This window comes from Nesoenas mayeri (genome assembly GCF_963082525.1).
Source record: "Nesoenas mayeri genome assembly, chromosome: 1".
Lineage (NCBI taxonomy): Eukaryota > Metazoa > Chordata > Aves > Columbiformes > Columbidae > Nesoenas > Nesoenas mayeri.
Genome location: NC_137541.1, coordinates 137,981,566 through 138,007,548, shown reverse-complemented (window position 1 = coordinate 138,007,548; position 25,983 = coordinate 137,981,566). Strand labels below are relative to the sequence as shown.

The window sequence follows — 25,983 nt, the reverse complement described above, 5'->3', positions numbered from 1 at the left end:
CCGCGGGCCGGGCCTGCCCGCGCACCCAGGGCGCCTGCGCTCTGCTGGGCGAAGAGTGGCGGGAGTAGCGCGGTGAGCGCCGGTGCCTGACAAGCCGTCGGCTCCATCCCGCCCTCGGCAGCCGCCATGTCCCGCTTCTTCCAGGCGCTTCGCCGCGGCGCCAGCGTCCGGGCGGCGGGTCCGGGCGTGGAGGAGGCGGACGTTCAGCGGTGGGGTCTGACAGGTCAGCGGGCCGCCAGACCCGGGGCTGCCGGGGGGAGGCGGGAGCGGTGACGCGCGTCGCGGGGTCGGTTTCCGTGCGAGGATGGCGGGAGGCGGCGGAGGGGCCCTGTGGCTGCCACGGGATAGTTTGGGCCCTCATTAACAGCCCTCGGGCCTGAAATAAATCAAGCTGTAAATAAAGGTGGCTCCCGGACGTGTAAAAGTGCGCTACAGCTGCTGCACGGAGTGGTGTTGCTGCTCCGTGCAAACCTTCCCCAGGTCAGTCGTGCGCCCGTCGGCTTTGCAGTTAAGTGGGAGCTGAGACCCGGGACTTGGCTCCCTGGGCCCGGCTTTTACCCGTGCGGTGTCCCAGTGCAGCCTTAGGCAGCTCTGTGCTTCGGGAGCTGATCCACAGGGCAACGCCGGTCGGGCCCGAGGTGCATGGATGTTGAGCGTGAATGTTTTTAAAGTGCTTTCTGCTACCCGAAGGGTGGATGTTAAAGCGGAGTGCCCAGGCTATCCATCCCGCTTACACGTTTTCCTTAGCCGCGGGCAGCCCATATTTCAGTCCCCCTGCTAATTTGGGTTTGTGTTTCATGCGGGCTGGTGAGTTACTTCACCCACTTAACAGTGTCCCCAGAGAGGAGAGGGTGGCAATGTCGCAATGTTATTAACAACACACGACACCTGAGTGTGGGTACAGGGAAGGATCTTGAGAACTCCTACTTGACTTGTTTGGTGGGGGTTTTTTGGCATATTGTGCCCTATAATAAAGATTGCAATGCTGGTAGTAGCTACAGTGACCTACAGCTCAGGTCTGCCCTCACTTAAGTGCAGGAAAGCTGCATAACATCTTGTGGAGAAATGATTATTATACAACAGTAGATAGGCTGTTACTGGTAGCCTAAAGCATGTCCCTGGATATAGTACTTATATTTTTAAAAAAGTGGCTGGAGCTGAAAATCAAGCTGCCTTTTAGGAATGCAAAGTAGCAGATTAACTATCAGATTAGGTTCCTTGTACAGGCTTTTGTAATGACCTGGGGCGTTTTTGTGGGTACAAGTTCCTGAATATACTTTAATGGGTTTATTGTAACACTGGTGTCTCTGTTCTCCAGCAGGGTAAACCAGTTTCTGCTGAAAACTTTTCTCACAAGGTTTGGGAAGGCCTGGTTGCACTGGACCCATTTCTGGTGGCTTCAAGGTCTGATTGTGTATGGAGTGTATTGGATAACTATGTAAATGTAACAAATTTATTTTATTCCCAGGCATTAAGCTTCGTCCCTATCAAATAGAAGGTGTAAACTGGCTGGTGCAATGCTGCGAAGTCCAGCATGGCTGTATCCTGGGTGATGAGATGGGTCTTGGAAAGACTTGTCAGGTATGTTGTCTCCTTCTGGAAAATGATCTCTGTCTAATGTAGCCCAGTGTTTCTCCAAAATGCAGGAAAATCACCCTAATGTTTGGTCAATTAAACAGCCCCATCCTGAAGTCCATAGTCAAAAGACAAACCTCATTCTTTCATTTCTTAATCACTTTAAATCCCTGTGAGGTCCTGAGTGACACTCCAAAAAGGTTTCAGTGTTTTGTAAAAAGATAAGTGGTCATTTTAGATGGACAGTTGAATGTGTCATTCACAGTGTGCAGACCTGAAGGGACAATACATAGTTAGTAAAGAGAGGTTGATGTAATTTTAATGAACATGCAGCAAGATGATTTTTGTTTTTGTCAACACAGGGATTAAAATTTACAGGTGTAAATTTTTCAGTGCTGCTTTTTTTTTTTTTGGTAGGTTTTTTAATGGGTTTCAGTTTTGTTGGAAAATAAATGTTTGTGCTTTGGTTCAGCTGATAGTATTCAATAGGTCTTAAATAACAAACTGGTAGTTTTAAAAATGATGTATGGTAGATCTTCTTGTTTGTGACTGTGGAGAAAAGCCTTTGGAAAGGGGCTCCAGATAGCAAGGTCACTTTTTTGTCCTTGATGATGGATCTCACTTGACATTCTCTTAGCTGTGTTTTGTGCTAGAGAGCTGGTGGGAACCAGCTAAAACATTTAAGAGGAAGACAGTTCAGGCAGGTTCAGGTTATTGGGTTTAACCCTTTTCTTATTATTAAAAAAATATTTTTCTTGCCTTTTAGACTATTTGTCTTCTTCTTTATTTGACAAAAAAAATAACAAACAAAGAGAGATTTCTGATACTTTGTCCTCTGTCTGTTCTGAGCAACTGGAAGGAGGAACTGGAGAGGTAAGTTTCAATAGTTGTCTGGCTCATCATATTCTTGCACAGCAAGTTGCAAAGATTCTCTTGGGCTCAGTCCAACAGTTTTCTTCCTTTCAAAAGGAAAAAAGGTAAAACAGGAAGCTACCAAAACAACAGACCAATGCAAACACCACTTGCAGTTAATGCATAGCCTTTACAATGCTGTGGTATATGTATATTGTGGTTTAACCTGAGCTAGCAATACAACTACAATAGCTGCTCACTCACGCTCTTCTCCACCACCCCCCCAGTAGGGGAGAGAATGAAAAGGGAAGGGAGAAACTTGGATTGAGATAAACATAGTTTAATAAAATAATGAAATACTAATACACTACTAGTAAATATATACATATATATATATACACACACACACAGATATATATATAAAATAGAAATAAAAGATACTCAAGGCAATTCCTCATGAACTCCATCCACAACTGAGCAGGCAGTCCCAGCAAGCAGCACCTGGTCCCCAATGTCAAAAAAAATAAAGAGGGAAAAGGCAGAAGGGCTCAGAGGCCTCGCAAAATAGCAAAAGCTGGACTAAACATCCCACATAGACCTCCCCTGGCTACACCTCAGAGAGAGCAAGAGATAGCAGAAGACCAAGAGAAAAGGGGAGCAACCCAGAAGAGCAACTCTCCCTAAATCTGAAGCATGACACTAATGAGATGGAATACTCTTATTGACCAGTCTGGATGTCAGTCAAGCTCTGCCCCATCCATGCCCCTTTCCTTGATGCCTCACACCTGTGGGCAGAGCTTAGAATGTCCTCGGCTCTCAGACCAGAGCAATTAAAAACATTAACTCTGTTCTGGGGTGTTATCTCTTGTTCTCAAACTAAATCCAAATAATGAACGTGCTAGCTATGAAAAAGAAAGGCTGACTTTCAGGCCAAATGCTCCCACTAGCTCTGTACTTTTTATTGATTTGTAACCCGCCATGCTCAGCCTCTCTTAGGCAAAATCTGCTGAAGACAGCCAGGATTCTGTACGATGAAAGGTAAGACCCAGCGTCTTTCTTGGCATGCTCACATGTGCATGCAAAATATATTACATCTGTGCATGCAATCCATCTTCACTGGGGTGCAATGGCTCTTTTGATGGCACATAGGCTGTGCTCAGAATGCATACATTAAGATGGAAACCAAAGTTTCCTTTTAAGAGAGAGGGTGTTGGACAGTGCTGTCTCTCAGCGTCTGAAGTTGTCCAGGTTACATTCTGGAGTGAGCTGGCCTGATTTGGATAGACTTGTGGTTGGAATAGTTGGGGGAAAGTGCCTCCCTTCATAGATCAGCAGTGAAGAGCTACCCAGGAGGAACATTAGGCAGATATCAGTGGTGCAATTAAATGAGGAAGAATTTTAAGATCCCAACTCTTCCTCTGTAGAACTGGTTTTATCTGCTTTTTTGATGAAGAGGATAGATTCTTGAGGCCCTGACTTGGACCTGTTTGCTGCAGTCATTGTTTGCCTTTATTTTAGCATGATTTAGGCCAATTCTTTGATCCCAGCTAGGCAAACTGTATTCATTCCGCTGCTTCTCCTGAGCTTTTTCAGTTCAGGATAGCAAATGTGCCATGAAACTGGTTTTCAGTCATCTGCCTTGGACTTCGAGACATAGAACAATGCAGTTTATTTTGGACTTGTCCAAACCAGAACCAGGAGTTGAGGTGCCAACCTGAGATGCAAATTAGTCAGGAAAGGGTTAGATTTTGAGATCCAAATGCATCTCATGGGAGGGTAGTGTAGTGGACAGGAGGTTCTCATTATCTATGCAGTAGGTATGTTTGGTATTGGGGTCCAGGGTCATAAAATGGGGTCCAGGATCATAAACACATGAAAGATCAGGCTCACTGTTTTTGTTCTGTCTTTCTCTTGACAACAGGTTTGCTCCAGGACTTTCCTTTGTGACATACATAGGCAACAAGGAGGAACGACCCAAACTGCAGCAGAACCTGAAAGATCAGTCTCACTTCCATGCACTTTTGACAACATATGAGGTATATGATGTCTTTGTCTTTTGAAAGGAGGGCTCAAGTTTTTCCTCGCCTTTTCCATTGCTCTTTACCACCCAGCTCATGTCTTGTCCTCTGTACTCGTCTCTAACCTTCCTCGGTGATTTTTCTAGTCTATAACCCACTTCACCAACTCATGTAAGTTCATGCAGATTTTGTGTCCCTAAGATACTCTACTTGAATTCCATTTTTACTGCATAGCTGTATCACACCTTGAGTAAAGAAAACAGACACATGTCCATCTTTAATTAATGCTAAATGGAAAAAGGCAAAGGCATTGTCTTTGTATAGTGCCTTACAGACCTTTAATATTTAATAGAAATATACATGTGTTATGTTTATTAAGATTCTGTTAGTCAAGTAATGCAAGAACACTTAGAAAGCATTTGCCTTTTTTGTGCTCTCTTCAGCATGCCCTTCTCAGACAAATCTTTCATTCCTGGACTGCAAAATGTTGAGATTCCTTTTGCAATTGATAGGACTTTGTGCAGAATCTGATCAGAGGTCTCCTGAGAAGGTCCTGTCCTGCTGTAAATGGAACCAACCAGAATAGGGTTTCTTCCTTGGTCACTGCTTTGGACTTGGCATAATCTGGTGCTTAGTTATCTGGACTGGGAAAAAGCCCTTATTTTTCTGTTATGAGTCCCACTTGGGTGTTACTTCATACCAACACTTTGGTTTTATTTTAACAATCTCTTAACAAACTCATGAACTTGAAATTTGATTAAAAGCGTCTCTTACAGCTCCTTCTGACCCCCTCCTCCTCTTCTGTTCTTCCTTTGCCCTTTTGCTTTCCTTCTCTTCAAGTATTTTATGGTCTTTTCCCACTGGGAGCTGTGTGACCTGTGCTGACAACGCTGAACCTGAATCTTTTTCCACGTTGCACAAGTGGGAGTGGGTAGCGGTGATAACCCTTGTCCTAAATGGGATAAATGGAGGGGCTCATACTGAAGCAAGTCCAAGAAGGCAACTGTCTGTATTGAAATATTCACTTAGCTAGGATTTTTTCTTGTCTCTGCTGCTTTTAATTGTAAAATTCCATGCTTTTTAAGGATTTCTCTTGAGTGACCTGATTTCTCTTCCTATGAATCTGAAGTTGGGCAAGCAATGTCTACACTTTGGGATACTATTAGGTTGTTGTAATATCTTAGAGTAACCCGCTGAAGCGTATGTTTGGTTAGAGTGCAAAAGACTGCAATGCTGAAGGTGTGTGGTGTTTCTTACTGAGTGAGAAACATATGAAAAATTTACAGAAGTGAAGAGCATTTATGATGTGTGTAAATTTTCATTAATTCTCTGAGGTTATACTTCTGGTGTGTTGCCAGACAAGTGTTAAAATGTAGAATCACAACAGCTTGTTGTTACAACAGCTGTCATGTTAATTCCCTTAGGTAATAAGTGGCTTCATTCCACTCTGCTCCATTCCACTATAGTTTGTAAGTAGACAAAAAGATGTTCTGTTTCTTAACTGGTTTATTAACTTAAGACATGAATCACAGTTCATTTCTTTTCATTGCAGATTTGTCTGAAAGATGCAGCATTTCTAAAATCGTGAGTCTGGTTTTAATTTTTTCAAATTTAATTCTGCATGTCTGTCAGTGACTTCTTAAGCGTATGCTTGTATGTGTGTGAGATCCCATGCTTGTTTCACAAGAGTCAAGGGTGTTCTTTGCTTGTGATTAGAGCTTTTGCCTTTGCCAACTTTCAGTGAAGAAACTTTAATGTCAACTAAGATGTATGTGAACTTTCCTAAGATGTATGTGCTGTGTCACATTCTGGGGGCAACCAGAGATCATGAATGGCTCAGGATCTTTGTAGAAGCAGAAACCCAGTGGCCCCCACTGACAGAATTTTGGACCTTGGGACTAGTCAGGCCCACTGTGGGTGCCCTGTTGTCTTTCTGCAAAGCACCTGCCCTTGGCCACAGGTGGAAACAGAAAGTTGTGCTCAATGAACACCCTGTGGTAGAAGCCTTACCTTATGAAAGGTGGCCATGGCCATACTGTCCTTACAGTTTCATATAATGTCCTGTGCTGCTGCATATGATCCTGCTTATTTTGCAGCTTAGCCCTGGGATGTAATACCTAGGGAGAGCAAGTAACTAGACCTAGTATCACACACATGTCAGCTCCAGTGCAGTTTCCTACTTCTAATGGTAACACATCACCTCAAAGCCATGCCTTCAAGGTTTTTGGTTTTTGCCCTCTAGTATTCCTTCTGGAAAAAGTGTCTGTTAATCATTTGTACCTTGTTCTCTGTAGGAGCTCTTTTTAAAGGTGGGTCAGAGTTACCAGATGTCTCACCACCACCGCTCCTTACAAGCAGTGTAACAACACAAATTAGTTGAGGAAGAGCCCTGTTCTAATGTAATGTGGAGAGATTCAGTTGCTGAGCTTGTAGAATAAAAAAAATGACATTTCACTGTCCTGGCAGTAGAGAACCACTCTTAAATAGCAAAGAAGGGGAATCAAAGGACACAGAAGAGCTGTGAGGAGAATGTAGATCCCTGTGATTCCAGCCCTTGTATTGCACTGGAAAGAGAAACATGTGGGTGAGAAAAGCTGGAGGTTCATGCTTTCCCTCCCTCGCCTGCCCATCAGCTGGTCTTAGCCATACAGAAATCACTCTGTCATGTGAGAGTTGAAACCCTAGTGGTAAGCAGGCACAAACACTGAGGGTCGAAAAAGATCTGGAGTTTATATTAAGCCTAGTGGATCTACTAGGTCACCAGTGATTCTGCAGCCTCCTTGATGAGATGCTGCATATAGCTGTATAAAGTCCAGACCATGCTGAAGCTTCTGTCTTGGGTGATTTGCAAAAAGCTCTTAATCACTCCGCCATCACTACCTGATCATAGTTGCTGGTGTTTTTGCACAGGTGCAAGGGCCTAGTTTCACATCTCGTTTCTTGCAAATTGTGGACCTCCTTAAATGTTTGACTAACTTGGGCTTATATCATTTTCCCCATAGAAATGGGGGTGGAGAGAGAAGGAACAAATTCAAGTGAATTTACTTAGTTTTGATTTCAGAAAACCTCATCCAGACTACAGTTAAGAAGCTGAGTTGGCTCTTGAAAAAACAGTACTTGTCAATTCCTCCCACTCTGCTTGTGATGTTTGCTTGGGTCATGGCATAGGGCCATCTCAAGTTCAGCCAAGCAGAGCCACTGCTTATTTCAGTGTTTCTGCACTGACAAGAATGAAGTGTCTGCCTCTAACTGAAGATGCTATTTTTTCAGCTTTAACTGGGCTGCCTTGATTGTAGATGAAGCTCACAGACTGAAAAATCAAAGTTCTCTGCTTTACAAGACGCTTTCTGAGGTAAAATAACTCCTCCATCTTTTAGTGTCTAAAGCCTCTCTTCTCTTCAGTACAGCATACAGATTCTCTGTTCCTCTGAGTATTTATTAAGGTCTGGGCCACATCCAGTTGCCATCAGAGCTGGTGAACAGATTCCCATATTTAGTGGCAGACAGATTAAAGCCTATCGAGTTGGCTTTTCATGGAGGTGGGCAGTATGGGGAGCTTATCTCACATTTTGACTCACATTTGGGCTTGACATGTTGGAGTAATTTGAGAGACCAAAAAAATGTAAAGCAGCCATACATAGTGCCCCACCGCAGCTGTGCTACTGAAGTGGTAGAAGTCTGACTGACCTAAGACAATATAAAGCAACAAGAGTCTTATCTCCAGCTGTGGGAGAGTGAAGGAACGCTTGCCTGGTTCATGGGACATCCAGTAATGAACTATTGACTTCCATTGTCCCATTTACTGGAGCCACGCTTTTTAATTTAAATTGCTCTGGCTTCCAAAGCACCCTGTCGAAGTACAATGAATGCCTGATTGAAGGCTACACTTCTTGTCATGGCAGTGAAACATGGGCAGTAAGTCTGGGCTCACATCATCAACAAAGAAGTACAGCATTTTGAAAAATATTTTTTTTATTAAATTCCTGGAAGTCTTGTATCTTCTGAATGTATTGCCCATGCTGTCTGTATTTCAGGAGCTTTGGTTGTAGTCACAAAGAAATAGGTGTGATTTACCTTAGCTCTCCTTCAAACGTATTTTCTATCACCAGTCTTGTGAGAAGACTTTTTTCAGAGTTAACCATATTCCCCAAGTCTCTTTACAAGGATTGCTGTAAGCAACTTGGACCAGATAACGTTGCTGTGTTTGCCAGTTAGCCAGCAAATAGAAATGGAACATAGTGTTTTACAGGTTCATTTCACTGTCCTATTCTGACAGCATTTTCCAGTCATCTTGTTACCTAACACTGAGCGTGCAGTATATAGGGTGCATGGATCCAAGAATGTTAATGGTGTCGGTCTTGCACTTTGTTCTTATTTTGCTTACACTGTCTTCCTTGCATTGGTGCCATCTTAGTCAGTTTGGTGGAGCTGTTTGAATGTCACACCATCCATGCTGGATGGTTTTGGCAGACATTTGCAGCGTTCTGCGGGCAGCTCTGTGCCACCTGTCATCTTTATGTTAAGCTTAAGAGTGGCGTGGGTGGAGCTGTGTATTAAGTAACATTGCAGATATTTTCTCCTAATAGTTTTGTTTTGTTGCTCGTTCTTTCAGTTCTCAGTAGGCTTCAGCCTGCTACTCACAGGCACTCCAATCCAGAACAGCCTCCAGGAACTGTACTCGTTACTCAGCCTTATTGAGCCTGACGTCTTTCCTAGGGAACAAGTGAAAGAGTTTGTTGATTATTACCAAGCGATTGAAAAGGAGAGTGAGCCAGGTCAGTAATAAGCAATATTGTACTTGCATCAGAACCAGCTGTTTTCTTGACTAAGAAGCAGACAATGTTGTGTCCCCTTTATTTGTGGGGTTTTTTTTTGTTAATGCTGACTAGCTTTAAAACAGAGCCACTAAAAGTAATTATTACTTACCTTAATGTAGCTCTTATATATTTAAAGTATGCAGCTATGTTTTGTTTTCTCTGTTCGTAAAATTGGGCTTGAATCATTTAACTAATAGATGTAAAGTTCCTTATGCATTTATTTTGAAAGTATAATTGTGAAGGTACTGTATAAATTCCTTACATTTAATGCAGTAATCTCCTCTGTTGTTTTTTTTTTTTCCCTGTCTCTGCATAGCCAAAGAATTGCACAATCTTCTGCAGCCATTTTTGCTTCGAAGAGTCAAGTCTGAGGTAGCTGCAGAGCTGCCAAAGAAGGTAGAAGTGGTTCTGTACCATGGAATGTCAGCTCTGCAAAGGAAGTACTACAAGGCCATTTTGACGAAAGATCTAGGTAAATGATGGATTTGAACCCTATCAACTAATTTTAAAAACAGAATTATATCCTTTTGTAAATCTGTGCTCTGTTGTACTGAAGGAGAAGATACTTTGGCCTGCAGAATATGCATAGAATGAACATGCCAAATTCACTGCTTTGCACTGCTTGATTTGCAGTCTTATATTGTGATAAAATAAGAGATATATTAATCTAGAGCTGAGCTGTTGCAGAGCTGGGGTGGGTTGGCTTCAGGATTCTGCTTTGGGCCAGCCTGTAATCAAAAATACTTATTGCTAGGTAAGCCTGCTCCTGTCCCATGTTTTTGTGTTCAGAGTGGTACAGGGAGTTTTTGGATCTGTGGATCTCTACAAATTTTCCAATAGCAGTAGTTTTCATCAGGGTCTTTTTCTAAAGACTTGTCCAAAAAATGTGAGAGAAATTTTGTTTGGTCCATGAAAACAGATGTGTTAGTTGTGAGATGGAAATTCAAATGCAGATGTCATATGCAGAGAGAGAGATACTTCAGTGCAGAAGCTCTGCAGAGCAGTGCTTGGTGCCCAGACATTCCCAGTCACACCCGTTGATGGAGTGTGGGCTTTCCTGCTCAGATCCTTTTCTGTGCTTTTTGTTACAGATGCATTTGAAAGTGAAACAGGAAGGAAGGTTACACTTCAGAATGTCTTAATTCAGCTTCGGAAGTGTGTTGCCCACCCATACCTTTTCAATGGTAAGAAAGCACTCCTCTCTCTTGAAATAGAAATAAGTTTCTTGATTTACACAATGTTTTTCTATTATTGCTTGGCAGTGTAATGCTTAGAAGCAGCAAGTAATAAACAATGTTGTACTTGAATCAGAACCAGCTGTGAGTTTGTGACCAGTTCCAACATGTGACAGTTCATCAATAATGAGGAATAAAGTAAGGGGGCTGCGTGAAGTCTGAGTTTCTTACTGCAGCTCTCTGCTTGTTTTCTCATCGATGCATCTACTCTCACGGAAACAATGAAATCAAAATGCTTTTGGGAACTACTGAGGGTGTTTGCATTGTGGGGGTCTGCTTGGTGATAGCTGGCAGTGCAGATACAATGAGTTTGGCCCCTGAGTTGTTGTAACACTTTCATAGTATTATGTCTGCTTCTGAAATTCCTTTCTGTTCCAGGTGTTGAGCCAGAACCCTTTGAGATTGGAGAGCATATTATTGAAGCCAGTGGCAAGCTGTGTCTGTTGGATAAACTCCTTTCATTCTTGTATGCTGGGTATGTCATGTTGGTGTGAGGAAGATAGGGTGAGGTTGACATAAAGAAGTAAACTGGGAAGGCAAACTACCTTATTTAGCCATAGATTGAGCATATATTCATCACAATGCAAGCACTGCCCTATTTATTGCATGTTACTGACCACTTGAAATAAGTCATGTCACTACAGGGAGCCACATTAGAGATGGTAGAGGAATCTAAAATATTTTTGCAGCTTTCCTTTAAACATTTCTCACAGTATCACAGTATGTTTGGGATTGGAAGGGACCTCAAAAGATCATCTAGTCCAATCCCCCTGCTGGAGCAGGAACACCTAGGTGAGATCGCACAGGAACATGTCCAGGTGAGTTTTGAATGCCTCCAGCGAAGGAGACTCCACAACCTCCCTGGGCAGCCTGTTCCAGTGCTCTGGCACCCTCACTGAGAAGAAGTTTTTTCTCAAATTTAAGTGGAACCTCTTGTGTTCCAGCTTGATCCCATTACCCCTTGTCCTATCATTGGTTGCCACTGAGAAGAGCCTGGCTCCATCCTCGTGACACTCACCCTTTACATATTTATATACATTAATGAAGTCACCCCTCAGTCTCCTCCAAACTAAAGAGACCCAGCTCCCTCAGCCTTTCTTCATAAGGGAGATGCTCCACTCCCTTAATCGTCTTTGTTGCCCTACGCTGGACCCTCTCCAGCAGTTCCCTGTCCTTCTTGAACTGAGGGGCAAAACACTCAAAACACTTCACCAACTCTCTCACAGATGCTTGTATTTGTCATGTTTGGGAACCTGGGAAAATAACCATCTGACCTGGTATTCAGCATATCTGGTTTGACCGTGGGTTTCCTGATAGTGGCTTCCAGTGCATCAATTGAGTTCCTTTGTGCTGCCATGTCTGTGTTAGCCTGGGAGTCAGAATGCACAGCAAATGCGAAAAATAAATTTGACTGGACCAAAAACTGAGAATAAGCTGAAACTTCAGCTTTAGGAGTGGCGTTCAGAACTCCTGGTGCTGGGCTTTGGTGACTTCAGGACCTGGAACCTGAGGACCTTGGGTATTTATGTCCAGCTCTCAGATGGGATACAAATCAAGCTGTCGTTTGCATTCTTGTGCGGTCTCTGAAGCAGTATCTCCTGCGTGACACAAATTCTACTTTCTCTCTTAATTGGACTGAAATTTCCCTTTGACTAGTTCCAAAGGACAGAGCTTCAGCAGACCTTGGGAAGTTCTGATGTGGTTATGGAGGTCTTTGTCCTTCTGCTGTACAGCATCTTGGGAGTGGATGCCTCTCCCTTGAATGTCTTTGCCACTGGACCACCCCTGTGCAAAACCTGGACTTTGAAACGCCCATGTCTTGCTGTACAGTGAAGTCTGGTTAAACAGAGCACTGAGGCCTACAGCTGAGAAGGAGGAGAGTTGATGTCTCACTTATACATGATTGTAGGCAGAGTTTGATCTTTGAAGGTCATTTGCTGGAGCAGGAAACGCTCCGCTGTCACAGAGCTGTTGATACTGTATTTTCCCAGCATCTAAGATGCTTTGTAGTGTGTGATTTGAGAGCAGTCTGGTGTGGCAGGTCATGTGGTGAGGAAGACGTCATGACAGTAGGTTGAAGCTGAGGATCCTTTCAGACAGGCTTCTTTGGATCCTCACCAGGCTGCATCCAGCCAGCAGCAGAGCTGTGCCAGAACTTTGTCATGTCTCTGTGAGTCCAGACTCTAGACATGGCAATGGATGATGGCAGATGAGGCCGATTAATGGCATCTGGATGTGGGGCTGAGAATGTAGTGAGGGAATGGGCCGTGACTCTGTGAGGCTTAGTTTACAGAGATGATGAGGCCTTGCTGTGTAACACTGACTGGTTGAGCTACTGTAACCCCTCTGCCACCCTGTGAAGTGCTGTCACAGTATGTTGAGACTCATGGTGTCTCACGTTCTTCTTCCAGTGGCCACCGTGTCTTGCTCTTTTCTCAGATGACGCAACTGCTTGATATCCTGCAAGACTACATGGACTACAGAGGTATGTTCTGCGTGCTTTGGCAGCAGAGGGTTTATCCTCATGATCTCTGCCATATATTATTCCTCTGATTTTGGTTCATCTGCCTGGGATTGAGAAAGGACTGTGATTAGAATTTATTGTTTCCTAGTAGATAGAAACCATATTCTTGCAGTGGCTCTGTAAGTTCTAGGGTCTTGAGTTCAGCTCTTTGCTATGTTACCATCTGCCTGTAATGAGCTGACACTTAAATGTTGTTCTTTAAAGTAGTTTCAGCTTTGGTTCCTCAATAAAATGGAGCTAACAGATGGCAGGGTAGCAATGTTTCATTATATACCTGTGTTCAATTATGGGCCTGAGTCCTGAAGTAATTGCACTGACGGCGCTAAGCTTGCTCTAGATTCAGTTTGTCCAGCACAAAATGCAAATGGGGCCACATTCATACCAGGAAATTAATTTTTGATTAAAACTGTTGCTGGCAGTGGGGCACTGACATGTCTGCAAGGGCAGGTTGGATCAGACCATTTTTGGCAAGGCTACCACAGTGTTCTTGGGACATTTTCTTTTGTTTCAATCCACATGGCTCCATGCCTACTTAGGATTTCCTATGAAAGAGGCTTTTGTTTGGTGTTTATGGTTTTGGACAACTAATAATGCAGGATAAAGCCAAATGTAGAGCCATATCCCATACTGCTTGCTCACAGGAAAGCACACATTGAAGGAGTTTGCATGAGGAGGATCCAATGGTTGTTGGCCTGTTTTGTGGGGCCAACAGCCAGCACTACATAGTCTGAAATGGGACTGTGTGCTAACGTTCTTTTACTTTGGCTCTGAATTTTCCTGCTGTGTTTCCAAGCAGTAAATTAAATGCAAAGGGTCTCTATTTCAGTATCAGCTAAATTACCCTTTGCCAACAGTCAATCTGAAAGTCAAGGTCACTACTTCATTCTATATGAGATTTAACTAGGAAAGAATGAAGGAGTTGAAGGCAATAAAATGAGAATCGAGGCAGGAGGATTTAGCATAAAAAGATTCAGGACAGCAGTGAGACAATAGCGAATGAGGTAAGAGGGTAAGAGCATAGACAGAATTTCAGAAACATACATGTTGCTTGTTTGAAAAGGCTACAGCTACGAGCGGCTGGATGGTTCTGTCAGAGGTGAAGAGAGACACCTTGCTATTAAGAACTTTGGTCAACAGCCCATCTTTATCTTCTTACTGAGCACCAGAGCAGGTAAGTAAGGAAAGGAGAGACAACCTATCTTGCTTCTGCACTCTTCTTTTCCTCTCTCTGGCAGGATTTTAGGGAGTTCTGAATCCTGCAGAGCCTGTTCATGTGGGGGATTTTTGACAGAGACAAGACATCCTGGACTTGGGTCTCTCAGCTAGGACATCTGGTTTCTTTGCTTTCTTTTCAGCAGCTGATGCCAAGATACTTTTTATATTGCAGCCACTTGAGTTACTTTTTTAATTCCAAGTCCCATAATGCCTGTCCCTGTGCCAGGTTGAGCTTAAGGAGTTTTACTAGCATCTTATTTCTGCAAGCACCAGACTTCAGGCAGGAACAGACTTCCTTTAAGTAAGCTGGTGGAATCGCTTCATGAGTTCACTGAACATGGACATGCTCTCTAGCTGGCAGACAGACTGATGTGAGAGCGTTTTATTGTCCTGAGATGGCAGAGAACACCATGGGACTGCATCTGTGCTGCTTCCCCTCTTAGCTCCTCAGACAGATCTGTGTCTACAGTTTCAAACCTCCCTGTCTCTCTATTCAAGCAAGCGCAGAGGCAGGCACGTTTCCAGAGGAGCGGTCCACACTGCTTCATCTCAGGCATCAAACTTGAACTCAGTTTTGCTTTGGGCTTCTAGTCAGGCTTTCCTGGGTAAGCCTGGCTTCAATGATGCTGCAGTGCATTCAGGGGAGTACACAGAGACTGAAGAGGAGCACCTAATGCTGGATGGCAGGAATGAGTGTGTCTCTCACCACAGTGCCTGAACTCTCCCTGCCCTTGTCAGCGAGGCTCAGAGTTGTTTTTTACTATTTTTTTTCTTCACTCTGCTATGTCTGTCCAAAGAATTTCATATTCAACTGGGAACAGTAATTCTATCACTGTTAGGGACAGAGATTTTGAGGTGCATGGCTGTTTCCAGATGCAGGTATGTCCTGGTTACTGTGAAGAGGTGCTTGGCATGACCTGGAAGAAATGTAAGGCAGCAGGCTCTCCTGTCTTTAGCTATAGTATGTAGTCACAATAGTGGGTATTATAAAATATGTAATTAACTGTATTTTTTTTCTTTTCATTCCATGAGAGCCCATACTCTAACCTGAAAAACTTTAAGTCATATTAATACCTAGGCTCTGGTTATTGTACAGTCGAGGCTGGTGTTTTCCACTGCTTCAGCAGCGTATTTACCAGTTTCTTCTGTGCTGCAGCCAAGTCATGACTTGGGCAGTCCCTTGTAGCCTCAGTGAAGGCAGTCCTTGCTGGGTTAATCTGCCTGTCAGCTGAAGAATATCTGTGTTCAGAGGTCTTGACAAGCAGTGCCCTTCGTGTTGGTTCACTTGCACCCTATTTTATTTTTTTTACTATATTGCACGGAACAGCTTGGATTTGGGCTCTTGCAGAAAGCTGGCAGTGGGAAATGGAAGACTTACCCATCTTTTTAGACCCTTATGAGACTTAGATTTGGGGTTGAGAGTTGGTTTGAATTAGATATAGTTGATCAGATTTGACAGAACCTTGCATAGCATAAATTCTCAGTCTTCTCCTTTATTTTCTGCTGGTGACATATTTTGTGACCTTCTTTGTAGGTGGAGTTGGCATGAACCTGACAGCAGCAGATACAGTTATTTTTACTGACAGTGATTTTAACCCGCAAAATGACTTGCAAGCAATAGCAAGAGCTCACCGGATTGGGCAGCACAAGTGAGAAATATTGCTACTTCTGGTTTGGTTTTGATTCTCTCGGTCTCTCAGTATTGCTTTCCCTGTCGATAAGAAACGAAGGGTTAAAATACAGTAAATTGAAGAATAATGAAGGAGAGCAGGGAGGATTTTATGTCTTTGTTTTTCTGTTGCAGCCTTGTGGAGTCTTGTCCTTGTCATGCATTTAGGGTGGGAGCTTTGTTGATTTGGAGGCGGAGAGGGAATCTGGAGGTTTGCCTGCCCTTTTACACTGAGCATTTCTCCTCTGTCGAGAAGTGATTGTATGAGCATTACAGTTCTGCTGATTATCTTTGTTGATTTTGTTCTTGCCTTTTTTTCCCTACCAAAGGAGTGGGTGAAAGGATAGCGCACTATGCAAGGAAACAGCTTTAGTGCACCTCAAAAGAAAAAGAAAATAATAAGAATTTTCTTAAATTTTCAAGGCCTGTAAAAATTATCCGCCTGATTGGGCGAGATACAATTGAAGAAATAATCTACCGAAGAGCTGCTTCTAAGCTCCGGCTGACAAATGCCATTGTAGAAGGGGGTCAGTTTGCCCTGGGAGCACCCAAGCCTCCGGCAGCAGCAGAGTTACAGGTAAAATAGAGCTCTATCCTCAATTTTACTCCGCTAATGTCTTTAGGAAGGTTCAAAAGTGTTTCTATATTTATGTGTGATATGAACCTAGCCAAACACTTCTGTTTTGGGGGAGATGTACATTGACTTAACAGCTTTTGCATATCTTAGGAACCAAAAAGATCCCAGGTCCAGATGAGATCTTATGTTTGCAGACAGTTTTTACAATTTTGGAGGCACATCCATTGTTGCAAAAGGGTGTCTTTTCTTGGAGAAGAGGGGAAGGCAGAACCTCTCCTTGTTTTACTTGTTTAATTTTAAGAAGTCAAAAGTGGAAGCTGACTCACTGTTTCTAGAACTTAGCTGCCTCTGGTGCTATTCTCTCACAAACAGACCTGATGATAGGTACTTAGTCAGCTTTGGGTTGCTGGTCTGAAACTCGGTCAACCTTCTGTGGACCTATTGGTAAATACAGTATCTTGGGAGTCAGGGCATGATTTAGGATTCAGACCTGAAAGCTGAGGTTTGTGCTGAGAACTTGGGTTGAAAACCTCAAGCAAAGTGACATTTAGGAGAAAACATCCCCCACGTGCAGCTAAACCTGGGAGAGGTTTGGAATTAGTGTATCCTTTCCCCTGCCACCTCCCCTCCCAGCCCTGTCAGCACGTATCTCAGCAATTACAGTTTCCGTGGGAGAACTGGAACTGAGCCCATAGGAAATTCCATGATGATGTTTTTCTCCCCATGGGTTTTTGTGGTATTTAAGCTTTTGTTTTAAAGGAGTTGGGGGCAAAACCAAGCCTGTTCTTTCTGCCTATTGAAGAAAGCTGCTTGAATGCAGTCAGTAGAATGCTATTTTGTTATTTAACACGGAACAAAAGTGACCGTTCAAGTCTGGATGAGTTATGTTTGAGGGAGATATGTTATAGGGGCCTGCCCTATCAGGTATTGGGAGAACCAGACATGTTAAAGCATAAGTATTTTGACAGGTAACGTTAAGGCTTGGATTTCTGTGCTCACACATCCTTTGCATTTAAGCCTGAGAAGCTTGAGACACTGGGATTGGCATGCAATTATGAGATATTAATACTGAACTTCCCCTTCTCTTTGTTTAAAGCTGAGTGAAATCTTGAAATTTGGCTTGGATAAATTGCTCTCCTCTGAGGGGAGCACTATACAGGATGTGGAGCTAGAAAACATCCTTGGAGAGACAAAAGAAGGGAAATGGGTAATGGATGTTGTGCTGCCACTTGAACAAGAGAGTGAAGAGGAGGATACAGAGAGTAAGTTAAGAATCTAAATACCTATGAAATGCATATCACTTGGGTGCTGGTAGAGAAATTTTCTCAGGCAAGGCTGGCATTTCTCAGTTAACAAGAAGAAAAGTGGACAAGTACATGACTTGGATTTTGTTTGTGGCCTTATTTCTGAGCTTTTATTGGTCTTTTTCTTTGTTTTTGTGTCTTCATTTGCCTATTTGAACACTAATGGTAACAATACTTGCCCAGTTTTGGTGGCTGGTGGGTTGAATTAATGTGCTTCAAATATTTTGAGACTTCAGATGAAATTCATGAGAAAAGGGCAAGTATTCAAATTGTAGCTGCTGTTTTTCTCACAAAGAATCTTTAAGATAGATCTATAGTTTTAGAGGTGTAACAGTAACTGAGATATAACAATAACTTAAGGAAAGGCTACATAGCAGGTGTTTTGTATTTATCTCCAAACAAGAGATTATTTGCCATGAAAATCACAGGTTGAAATGACCTTAAAAAATTGCAGAATGTGAAATTAGAAATGCAGAGTCATGGTGTCTAAACAACTAGAACAAACTCACTTTGTCTTCAGTACTCCAACTTCCAGTCCAAATGTCACACAATTCTGGTTCATTTTTCATAGCCCAATACTATACGAGAATAAATTCTAAGGATACTTCCCTTCTTCTAATGTCATGGTGAGGAAGACTGAATTTCCGTTTTGAGTACAAAGTGGCACTTAAATATAGATCTGTGACTGAAGCAGAAATATGGCCCAGGAGGTTAGGGATTGTCCATCCTGCAGCAGTTTCTAGCAACAAGTAATTATTTACTGAGACTTAGCAAAGACTGGTATTTTCTGTTGGTAATTTAACGAGGAACATCAGGAGCACACTGTGTAAAAGTTATTGGGGAAAACAGCTCACTTGATGAGCAGTAACTCTGGGTTGCCAGAGTTCTGTGCTTTTATTTTGTTTGGGAGCTCCAAAGAAAATGTTTGCTATCCATTTAAAAGAGTTGCCTGTAACTAGATAGCACAGCTGAATTAATTTGCTACTGGCAAAGATGGAATCACCAAAGAGAACAGTGGTGGAGCCACATCTTCAAATAGTTAATTGACTGAAATAGGAAAAATGGTTCTTTGCCAGAATAGATGACTTACATGAAAAGCTTTTGCCTAAGGAAGCAAATATCGATTCTGTTGTTTCTATATGATGCTGACATGTCATACAAAAAAAAATGATGAGACTGAACAACTTCTTCTGCTGAGTGTAGAACAGTGTTACAGAGAAGCCAAATTTCTTTCAGTCTCACTGTATACTTAGGTGTGAGTGGCTTTCAGTTACTTTTAAAACTTTTTAATTGTGTTTTAAAGATCACATGTACGTGTATGAAGGCAAAGATTACTCAAAAGAACCCAGCAGAGAAGACAAAAAAGCATTTGATCAGCTTTTGGATCTTCAGAAAGCCTTGACTGAAGAGACCAGTAAGGAAGGGAGGGCTCTCCGGAACAAAGCAAATGTAAGACAAAAGACATGACAAGGCACATGATGCTCTTTCATTTGCTTGTGGAAAATGAGACTGACAGTTTTCTCTCTTTACGTACAGCGTGCAGAAGGAATGTTAAAAGATCTGAATGTCAATGTGGCTCTTCTAATCTGAGGGCTTGACAATCCAGCAATTCTGATAACAGATCAGAGATACGATGTACAGGGCACTAATATAAACTTAGGTCACAAACCCACATATTATGGAACAATTGGGGTCTGATGATTAAGGCCTGTGGACAAGCAGACAAATGGGAAAGGAATGTAGGTTAAGGCGGGCACCAGATATGGCTTTAAGATGAGCAGTTGGTTTCCATGGTGCTTCTTTCTTTCTCCAGACCCTTCTCATAGGCCTCCGGGAACAGTCAACCAGGAGAAAGCACTTGTTGAGCGCAGAGGAACTGGAGGCTAGGAAGAAGAAGCGCCAAGAAGCAGCAGCAAAGAGAGCAAGGTTCATGGAGGAAAAGAAGAAGGCAAAAGCAGAGGCGCAACACAAGAAAAAGTATGGTTTGAGTACTATATCTCCTACTTGTAAGCTGATGTCTGTTACCGTCTACTCTAGAAATGTGTGTCCGATTGACAAAAACAAGTCGTGGTCTGTATCCACTCTGGCAGATGGGGCTGGGGATGAGGGAAGGAGATGATAAAATGGCTCTGACAACCCTCACAAGAGAGTTAATTTCATACACCATGATATTTCTGTGTGTGTACTCGAACTGCATAACATAAGGATGTGAAGATGGAAAAAAGGCTTGAGCCCCTAGCAAGGTTTTTTCCCCTGAATGCACTGCCTGACTTCACATCTAATTTAATTCATAGAGACTGGCCTGAGCAGGAACCCCATATCTGAATGTACAGTGAGCTTGTGGGAGAAGCTTTCTGAAATGTCACATTTGGCCCCCTAATTTTTAGCCTGGCTTCTGTGGCTCTGTGGCATGTGTCTTAACTTACTCTGCCTTGTTTCCTAGATGTTCTTCCTTTTCACCACTCTGAGTAGCTCCTTGCCCTTTGTCATATGGTCACTTTTTCCATGCCTGCAGTTGGCTTATCACACTGGCATGTGGCTCTTAATATCACAGATAGCAACTGTGGTAAACTTGGTTCTGGTCTAAAATAGGGGAGGGAGCAGGGGTAAGGCAGGTCTGTGTCTCCTGTATTTCACTGCAAAGATCTAAACCAACATGCATCCCCCCAACTCTTATTTTCATTGAACATCATCTTCTTTTTTTCAGAATGGCCTGGTGGGAGGCAAATCATTACACGTCTACCTGCCTTCCTTCAGAGGAAAGTGAACCTGAGGAGGAGTTTGAGGAGGATGAGGCTGGGCTGAATGTGGATTTAGAGTACAAAGATGCAGACCTGAACTGCATCAAGTACGTCATGGGAGATGTCACCCACCCCAAAGCAGAAGAGGAGGATGCCATCATTGTCCACTGCCTAGGTAGAACTTACGACAACAGGAATGTGGATGGGTGAGGTGGGAAAGGGAGCTGAATCATCCCTATTAGCTCAGTAGTTTCTAATTCCCATCCAGACTGAAATAATTTGGATTTGAGTGGTTTTAATCTTGAGGCAATACAGACTCTACTCCACCATGTGCAACCCACACAAGTACTAGCAAGGTGTACATGGGTCTTTTCATGCCCTCTCTGGAATAATGGGTGAGTCTCTTCAAAGGTGGCTGTATGGCTTGAAATTGTATGTCTGTGGCCAAATGGACATAGTACCTCCTGAGATGAGGGCCTTTTCTTCATCCCTTGTAAGCTGTAGGGATTGAACTGAGATATTGAAAATCATTTCCCTTGTACAGTCAGCAGAGACACGCATTTCCAGAGGCTGAGGTCAGAGCTGCTCTCTCTTGGTGCTTGTCTCTTGACACTGACAGTACAGCAGCTCTAGGCTAGTCTCCTAATTTAAGGACACTGAAGCTGAGGGAGAGAAATTCAGGTTACAGATTTCCTCCTGGATCAGTCTTGGAGCTTCTCTCTGGCCAGGGCTATAGCAGAACATTATAAGATGCTCTGGCTTATGTTAAACTCAGCACAAAAACTTGTGTTTCAAGTAGAAATGCCAAGTAAAAGTAGAAGTCTGCAAATAACAAACACCTAGTTGTGGGAAGCCCAAGGCACCAATGTGGAGACATAGTAGTGCATGCTCTATACACCTATATGCATATATGTAAGGATACTAACAGGTTTATATGCTCAAAGCCACAGTTAGTGCTTGTTTGGGCATCCTCAGTGGACAATAAGAAGGAATTCTTCCTGCAGAGTTTTTCAGAAAACTGTCAGAAGTTTGTTTTTCTCAAAGGCTGATGTTTATCCTCCAGGATGGTCCCTTGAGTACTAGCTGACTTCAGTTTGTGTGTCATTCTCCTATGTGCTTTTGATAACCATTTGTATAGAGTAGGTCCTTTTCCTGCAGGGGTGGTCTTCAGCCTTACTTTCTAAAAGGAGTCTAACTTATCATTTCATTGTAGATGACTCTGGCCGTTGGGGAAGGGGTGGATTATTTACAGCTCTGGAGGCTCGTTCTGATCAGCCAAGGAAAATATATGAGATGGCAGGAAAGATGAAAGGTAAGAGATTAAAACATGACCTTAGGCCAAGGTACTTGAAAGAGGTTAAATCCCACTGATGTTGCAGGAGTGTAGTGCCTGGATACCTTCATACTCATGTTTTTTCATCTTTCTTTAGATATGTGCATCCCTAGTTCTGAAAGTAGTAATATAGCCAGTGCTTTGACTTGACTTGTTATGAGTCTGAGCACTCTGCATAGGGGCTGGTCATTTGGATCCATGCTACAAGACATTAAAAAAAAGAAAAAAGCAAACTTGTTCATTATTCTCAGGATGTTTTTCACTATATAAGAAAGAGCCCTTTATCTTCTGTCAAAGTCCTTTTAAGAATGATGAAAGTCACCTCAGGCAGTATTCAGCCTTTGGTTCCCTCCAAGCACTGGTCTTCTCCTAGGCATGTATTAGCAGTTTCGAGTTACCTGCAGCTGGTGAGGAATGCACATCTTGCTGTAAGGTGGATCTGTGTTTCTTTCTATTTTCCTGGAAGATGGTTTCTTCTTGTTCCCTGTGTCTCTTCATTTGTGGTCTTTAACTGGGATGTGTGTATCTTGGGAGGGGTAACATCAGTCTTGTTTCCCTGGGCAAAGGGACTGACTCTGCTGAAAACATGATGAGGAGACAAAGAAAGCCAAAGAGAATAATACAGAATGTGACAGTGAAATCACTGCTGCATTGACTCACGGTTTACTCTTCAGGATTGATTTTTTTCTTGTTGTTCTGTTCTTGTTTTCTGGACAGACCTGGAGTTAGGAGGAACCCTGCTGTTCCCGATTGATGATAAAAAATCCAGGAAAAAAGGACAAGACTTGGTGAGAATGCGAAGCTCCTTTTTGTCTTCCTCTGTCCATGTGTTTTTGAAGCTGTGTGAAATGAATATTATGTTCTTTTCCCAATAATAATGGTACTGAATACAGAACAGGGCTAAGTTGCAGTTAAACATTAGAGAAAAGGAGATCTTTTTCTCATTTATTAAAGCTAATAGTAATGTGGTTTTCTAGCAGCTATCACTGTGTCTCTTAGTGCTGTATATAGATTCCATTTCATGTTTTTGTGTGTTTTCTCCTTAGCTGGCCTTGATTGTAGCTCAACACCGGGATCGGTCCAACAACTTGTCTGGCATTAAGCTGTCTGCTTTGGAAAAGGGCCTGAAGAAGATTTATTTAGCAGCCAAGAAAAGGAATGGTAAGTGTTTGTGCAGTAGAACAGTGAATCTTAACACGTGTGATTGCACCTAAAGACGATGACCAATTTCCACCTCTCCTGTACTGTTTTTTCTGCAGTGAAGTAAGAGCGAGATCCCCATGCCAGATATGTTGTATTCCAATCTATTTATTCTGTTCATGTTGGGTAGCTTGAAGTCTTCTTTATCTACATCGCTTTCTATATGTGTATCTTGTCCTAAGGAACGTGCGCTCTGTTCCCTCCTTCACAGCAACAGTTCATCTTCCACGTATTGGGTATGCAACAAAAGGTTTCAACTGGTATGGTACTGAGCGACTCATCCGAAAATACTTGGCGACGCGGGGTATCCCCACTCTTATGTATCCTTTTGCAGTATGTTTTATTTGGTTCACAATCTAATACTGAAACGATCCCCTAAATATCTTGGTAGATACAAAGCAAGCAAGCAAGGCCAGGCACAGATGCTGCAGTCCAGCTGGAAACTTGTTTTATCTGATTTTGTTCTCATCCAGGTACTCATTCCACAATGAGGACTTAGCGTCTTGGGTGATAATGACCAGTTAGTGTGACTCAGTATGCCTGTCAGAATTTGTTGGGACTAGATGCTGGTCTTCTGTTGACAGCCATCAACTTACCTGTATGTGCCACCTCTGTGGAGCAGATGCCTGGAATTTCAGAGTAATGGAAGTGACTCCAAGTAGCAAAAGTCAAAAAAAAAAAAAATTACAATGTACCACACAAATGATAACTTGTTTCCTTGGCTGAACATGGTGGAGTTGGTGCGTGTTAGGACAGGCTTTTATAACAAAACAGCTCATTGTTTTCACCTTACAGAAAATAAACCAGAAGGAGGCTCTGTTTTGTCACTTCTCTAGGAATACATGCGTTTGCTATACTGCCACTGCCAGCAATTCTATGAAACTGAAAACCTGAAACAAAGACAATAGTATTCAGAGCATTCTGCCTCCTTCCTTGGCAAATCTCTTAGTGGACATGTTGTCTGGCACTCCTTGATGCTTAACAGTATTTCCTTAACGCTTCTTGTTAGATACTACTTCCCTAGGAATAAAGGCTCTTCTGCTTCACAACCATATTCATCTTCAATGACAGTCTCAAAGCCATGAAGATGTAGTAATTCTGTTGAGAAACATGCAAAAAGCCAAGGATCTTTTCAACATCACTCAGTCAGTCTGTATGCATCCGCTTCAGAAACATGGCTTACACAGCCGTTATTTGCTCCTGTATCTCTCTGCCTTCATTGGGCAGAAAACTTATATGTTGTTAGTGGCTTTGGAGAGGAGTGAGACTGCTTTGGAGTTCAAAGAGTCTTCAGATAAGGATGTTGGCTCAATCCCAGATCTGTTTTGGAGGTGGAAAATTAAACTTTCACTGATGGTCCCTTATTACCCCTTATATTAAGTTATTGCTAGGGCTTGGAATAAAGTATTGTTTGGCTATATTTTTCCCCCTCTTCAAGTCCCATCCCTTGTTTCACTATACCTCTTTTCAATCAGCTTTTTATTGGTTACCTTGGACTGTGTGTTCGTGCCCGCATAGACATCTCAGTGGAAAGGAAGCTGTCTGCATTAACAACACTGCATGACAACCACACAACATAAACTGTGTATACTGTTCCAGTTCCCCAGAAGTTGACTTGCATTTGTTCAAATATACATTTTAGCCACATAATCATGTGCTTACAATCTCACAGAATCCTGACCAGTATTCTTGGCAAAGGAATGCAAGGCTGCCAAAATTTGAGATTGGCTTTATAAATTACACCTTTCCTTTTCCCACAACTGCTTTTTCATTACATGGTTCTTTGTTGCAGCTGTTGGTCAAAACCAGGTTCTTATTGCTGTCCAAAAAGCTGTGTGAAAGGTTCCATGACCCTTTGATTAACTTCAAGGGAATCTTAATGCAGAGTGTTTGATGTTGGCTTTACTATGTTGCAAGTTTTTAGCATTATTGGCACTGTTGGTTTGAGCACATTTTCTAATTTTGTTTTGTTTTGGTTTTTCTCAGTACAAACAGGCAATAGTAGCTCTCCTAATAAGTGTTTTGACCAGAGAGACTGTGAGGTACCAAACTTAATTCAATGTAAAGTTCAGCTTCCAACAAGAAGTCAACCCACAAGGAGTGGAAAGTATGTCTTTAAATATCTAATTGCCATTTACACTGCCTCTGCAGCACTGTCTGGTTGCTTAATAATTTCAGGCCTGAATTGACACGGCTCATCACACAGGCTGGTGTGTTCCATACTAGAAGAAGCCTTCCTGAGTTGGATGCTCTGTCATTAACTCTTAGCTCTACCAGAAAGCCCCAAGTGATTCATTATCTCCTTTGACCCCGCTGAAGCTCAGGTAAGCAAGCGCTGCACAGCACTGCTCTGGGTAAGACCTTTCTTGCAGCTGCTCCCAGGAACAGCTCCTTTGTATTCGGCAAAGGGCTTGCCGGATCGGAGTCTGACTGTGAAGACTCAGGTGAAAGGTGGTGAGTAGATGTACGTTACCTCGTTTTCCCACCTCATCAGGCGAACTGGCGCTCCTCCAGCAGGCCGGCTGGTGGCACTGTTAATCAGCTGCAGCAGCACATGTTGCTCTTCAGCCTCCTTTCAGAGAGCAGGGCAGTGATCTCCAACCTGGAAAAATGCTCCTTCTCTGCCAGAATTAAAACACCAGTCATGCTTTTCTCTTTCCTAGCTTGACTGAACACGTAATTTCAGTCTGCAGACTGAAGGCTCTGTTCTTCCGCCTATTCTTTTCCTGTATATTTATTGCCATGCTTTAGGTTTCATTCCTGAGTGTTCCAGAGCATGCAGTCTTGTGCCTCGGCCTCACACACACCTATGGCCAAATCCCAGCCCACCCGTGGGTTCTGTGGTCACCATGCAGTTAGACATGGACAGGATTTGTCTTGTGGCTGAGTCCCTCAGAATAGGTTGAAGTTCTGCATCTGCCAC

General features: G+C 42.8%; 1 protein-coding gene across 1 annotated transcript; it reads left to right on the top strand.

The window, feature by feature from the left end:
- Nucleotides 1–126: 126 nt before the first annotated feature.
- Nucleotides 127–24,174, top strand: CHD1L (chromodomain helicase DNA binding protein 1 like; the record flags this gene model as incomplete). Its single annotated transcript, XM_080358895.1, has 23 exons — nucleotides 127–223; nucleotides 1,469–1,581; nucleotides 2,342–2,448; nucleotides 4,349–4,463; nucleotides 5,998–6,029; nucleotides 7,716–7,797; nucleotides 9,058–9,220; nucleotides 9,579–9,734; nucleotides 10,354–10,446; nucleotides 10,876–10,972; nucleotides 12,909–12,982; nucleotides 14,082–14,192; nucleotides 15,771–15,885; nucleotides 16,329–16,482; nucleotides 17,579–17,744; nucleotides 19,090–19,235; nucleotides 19,600–19,763; nucleotides 20,494–20,702; nucleotides 21,741–21,839; nucleotides 22,578–22,648; nucleotides 22,907–23,021; nucleotides 23,272–23,380; nucleotides 24,070–24,174. The coding sequence occupies 23 exons, from the start codon at nucleotides 127–129 to the stop codon at nucleotides 24,143–24,145; spliced, it is 2,664 nt and encodes an 887-aa protein (XP_080215021.1). The 3' UTR covers nucleotides 24,146–24,174.
- Nucleotides 24,175–25,983: the final 1,809 nt, after the last annotated feature.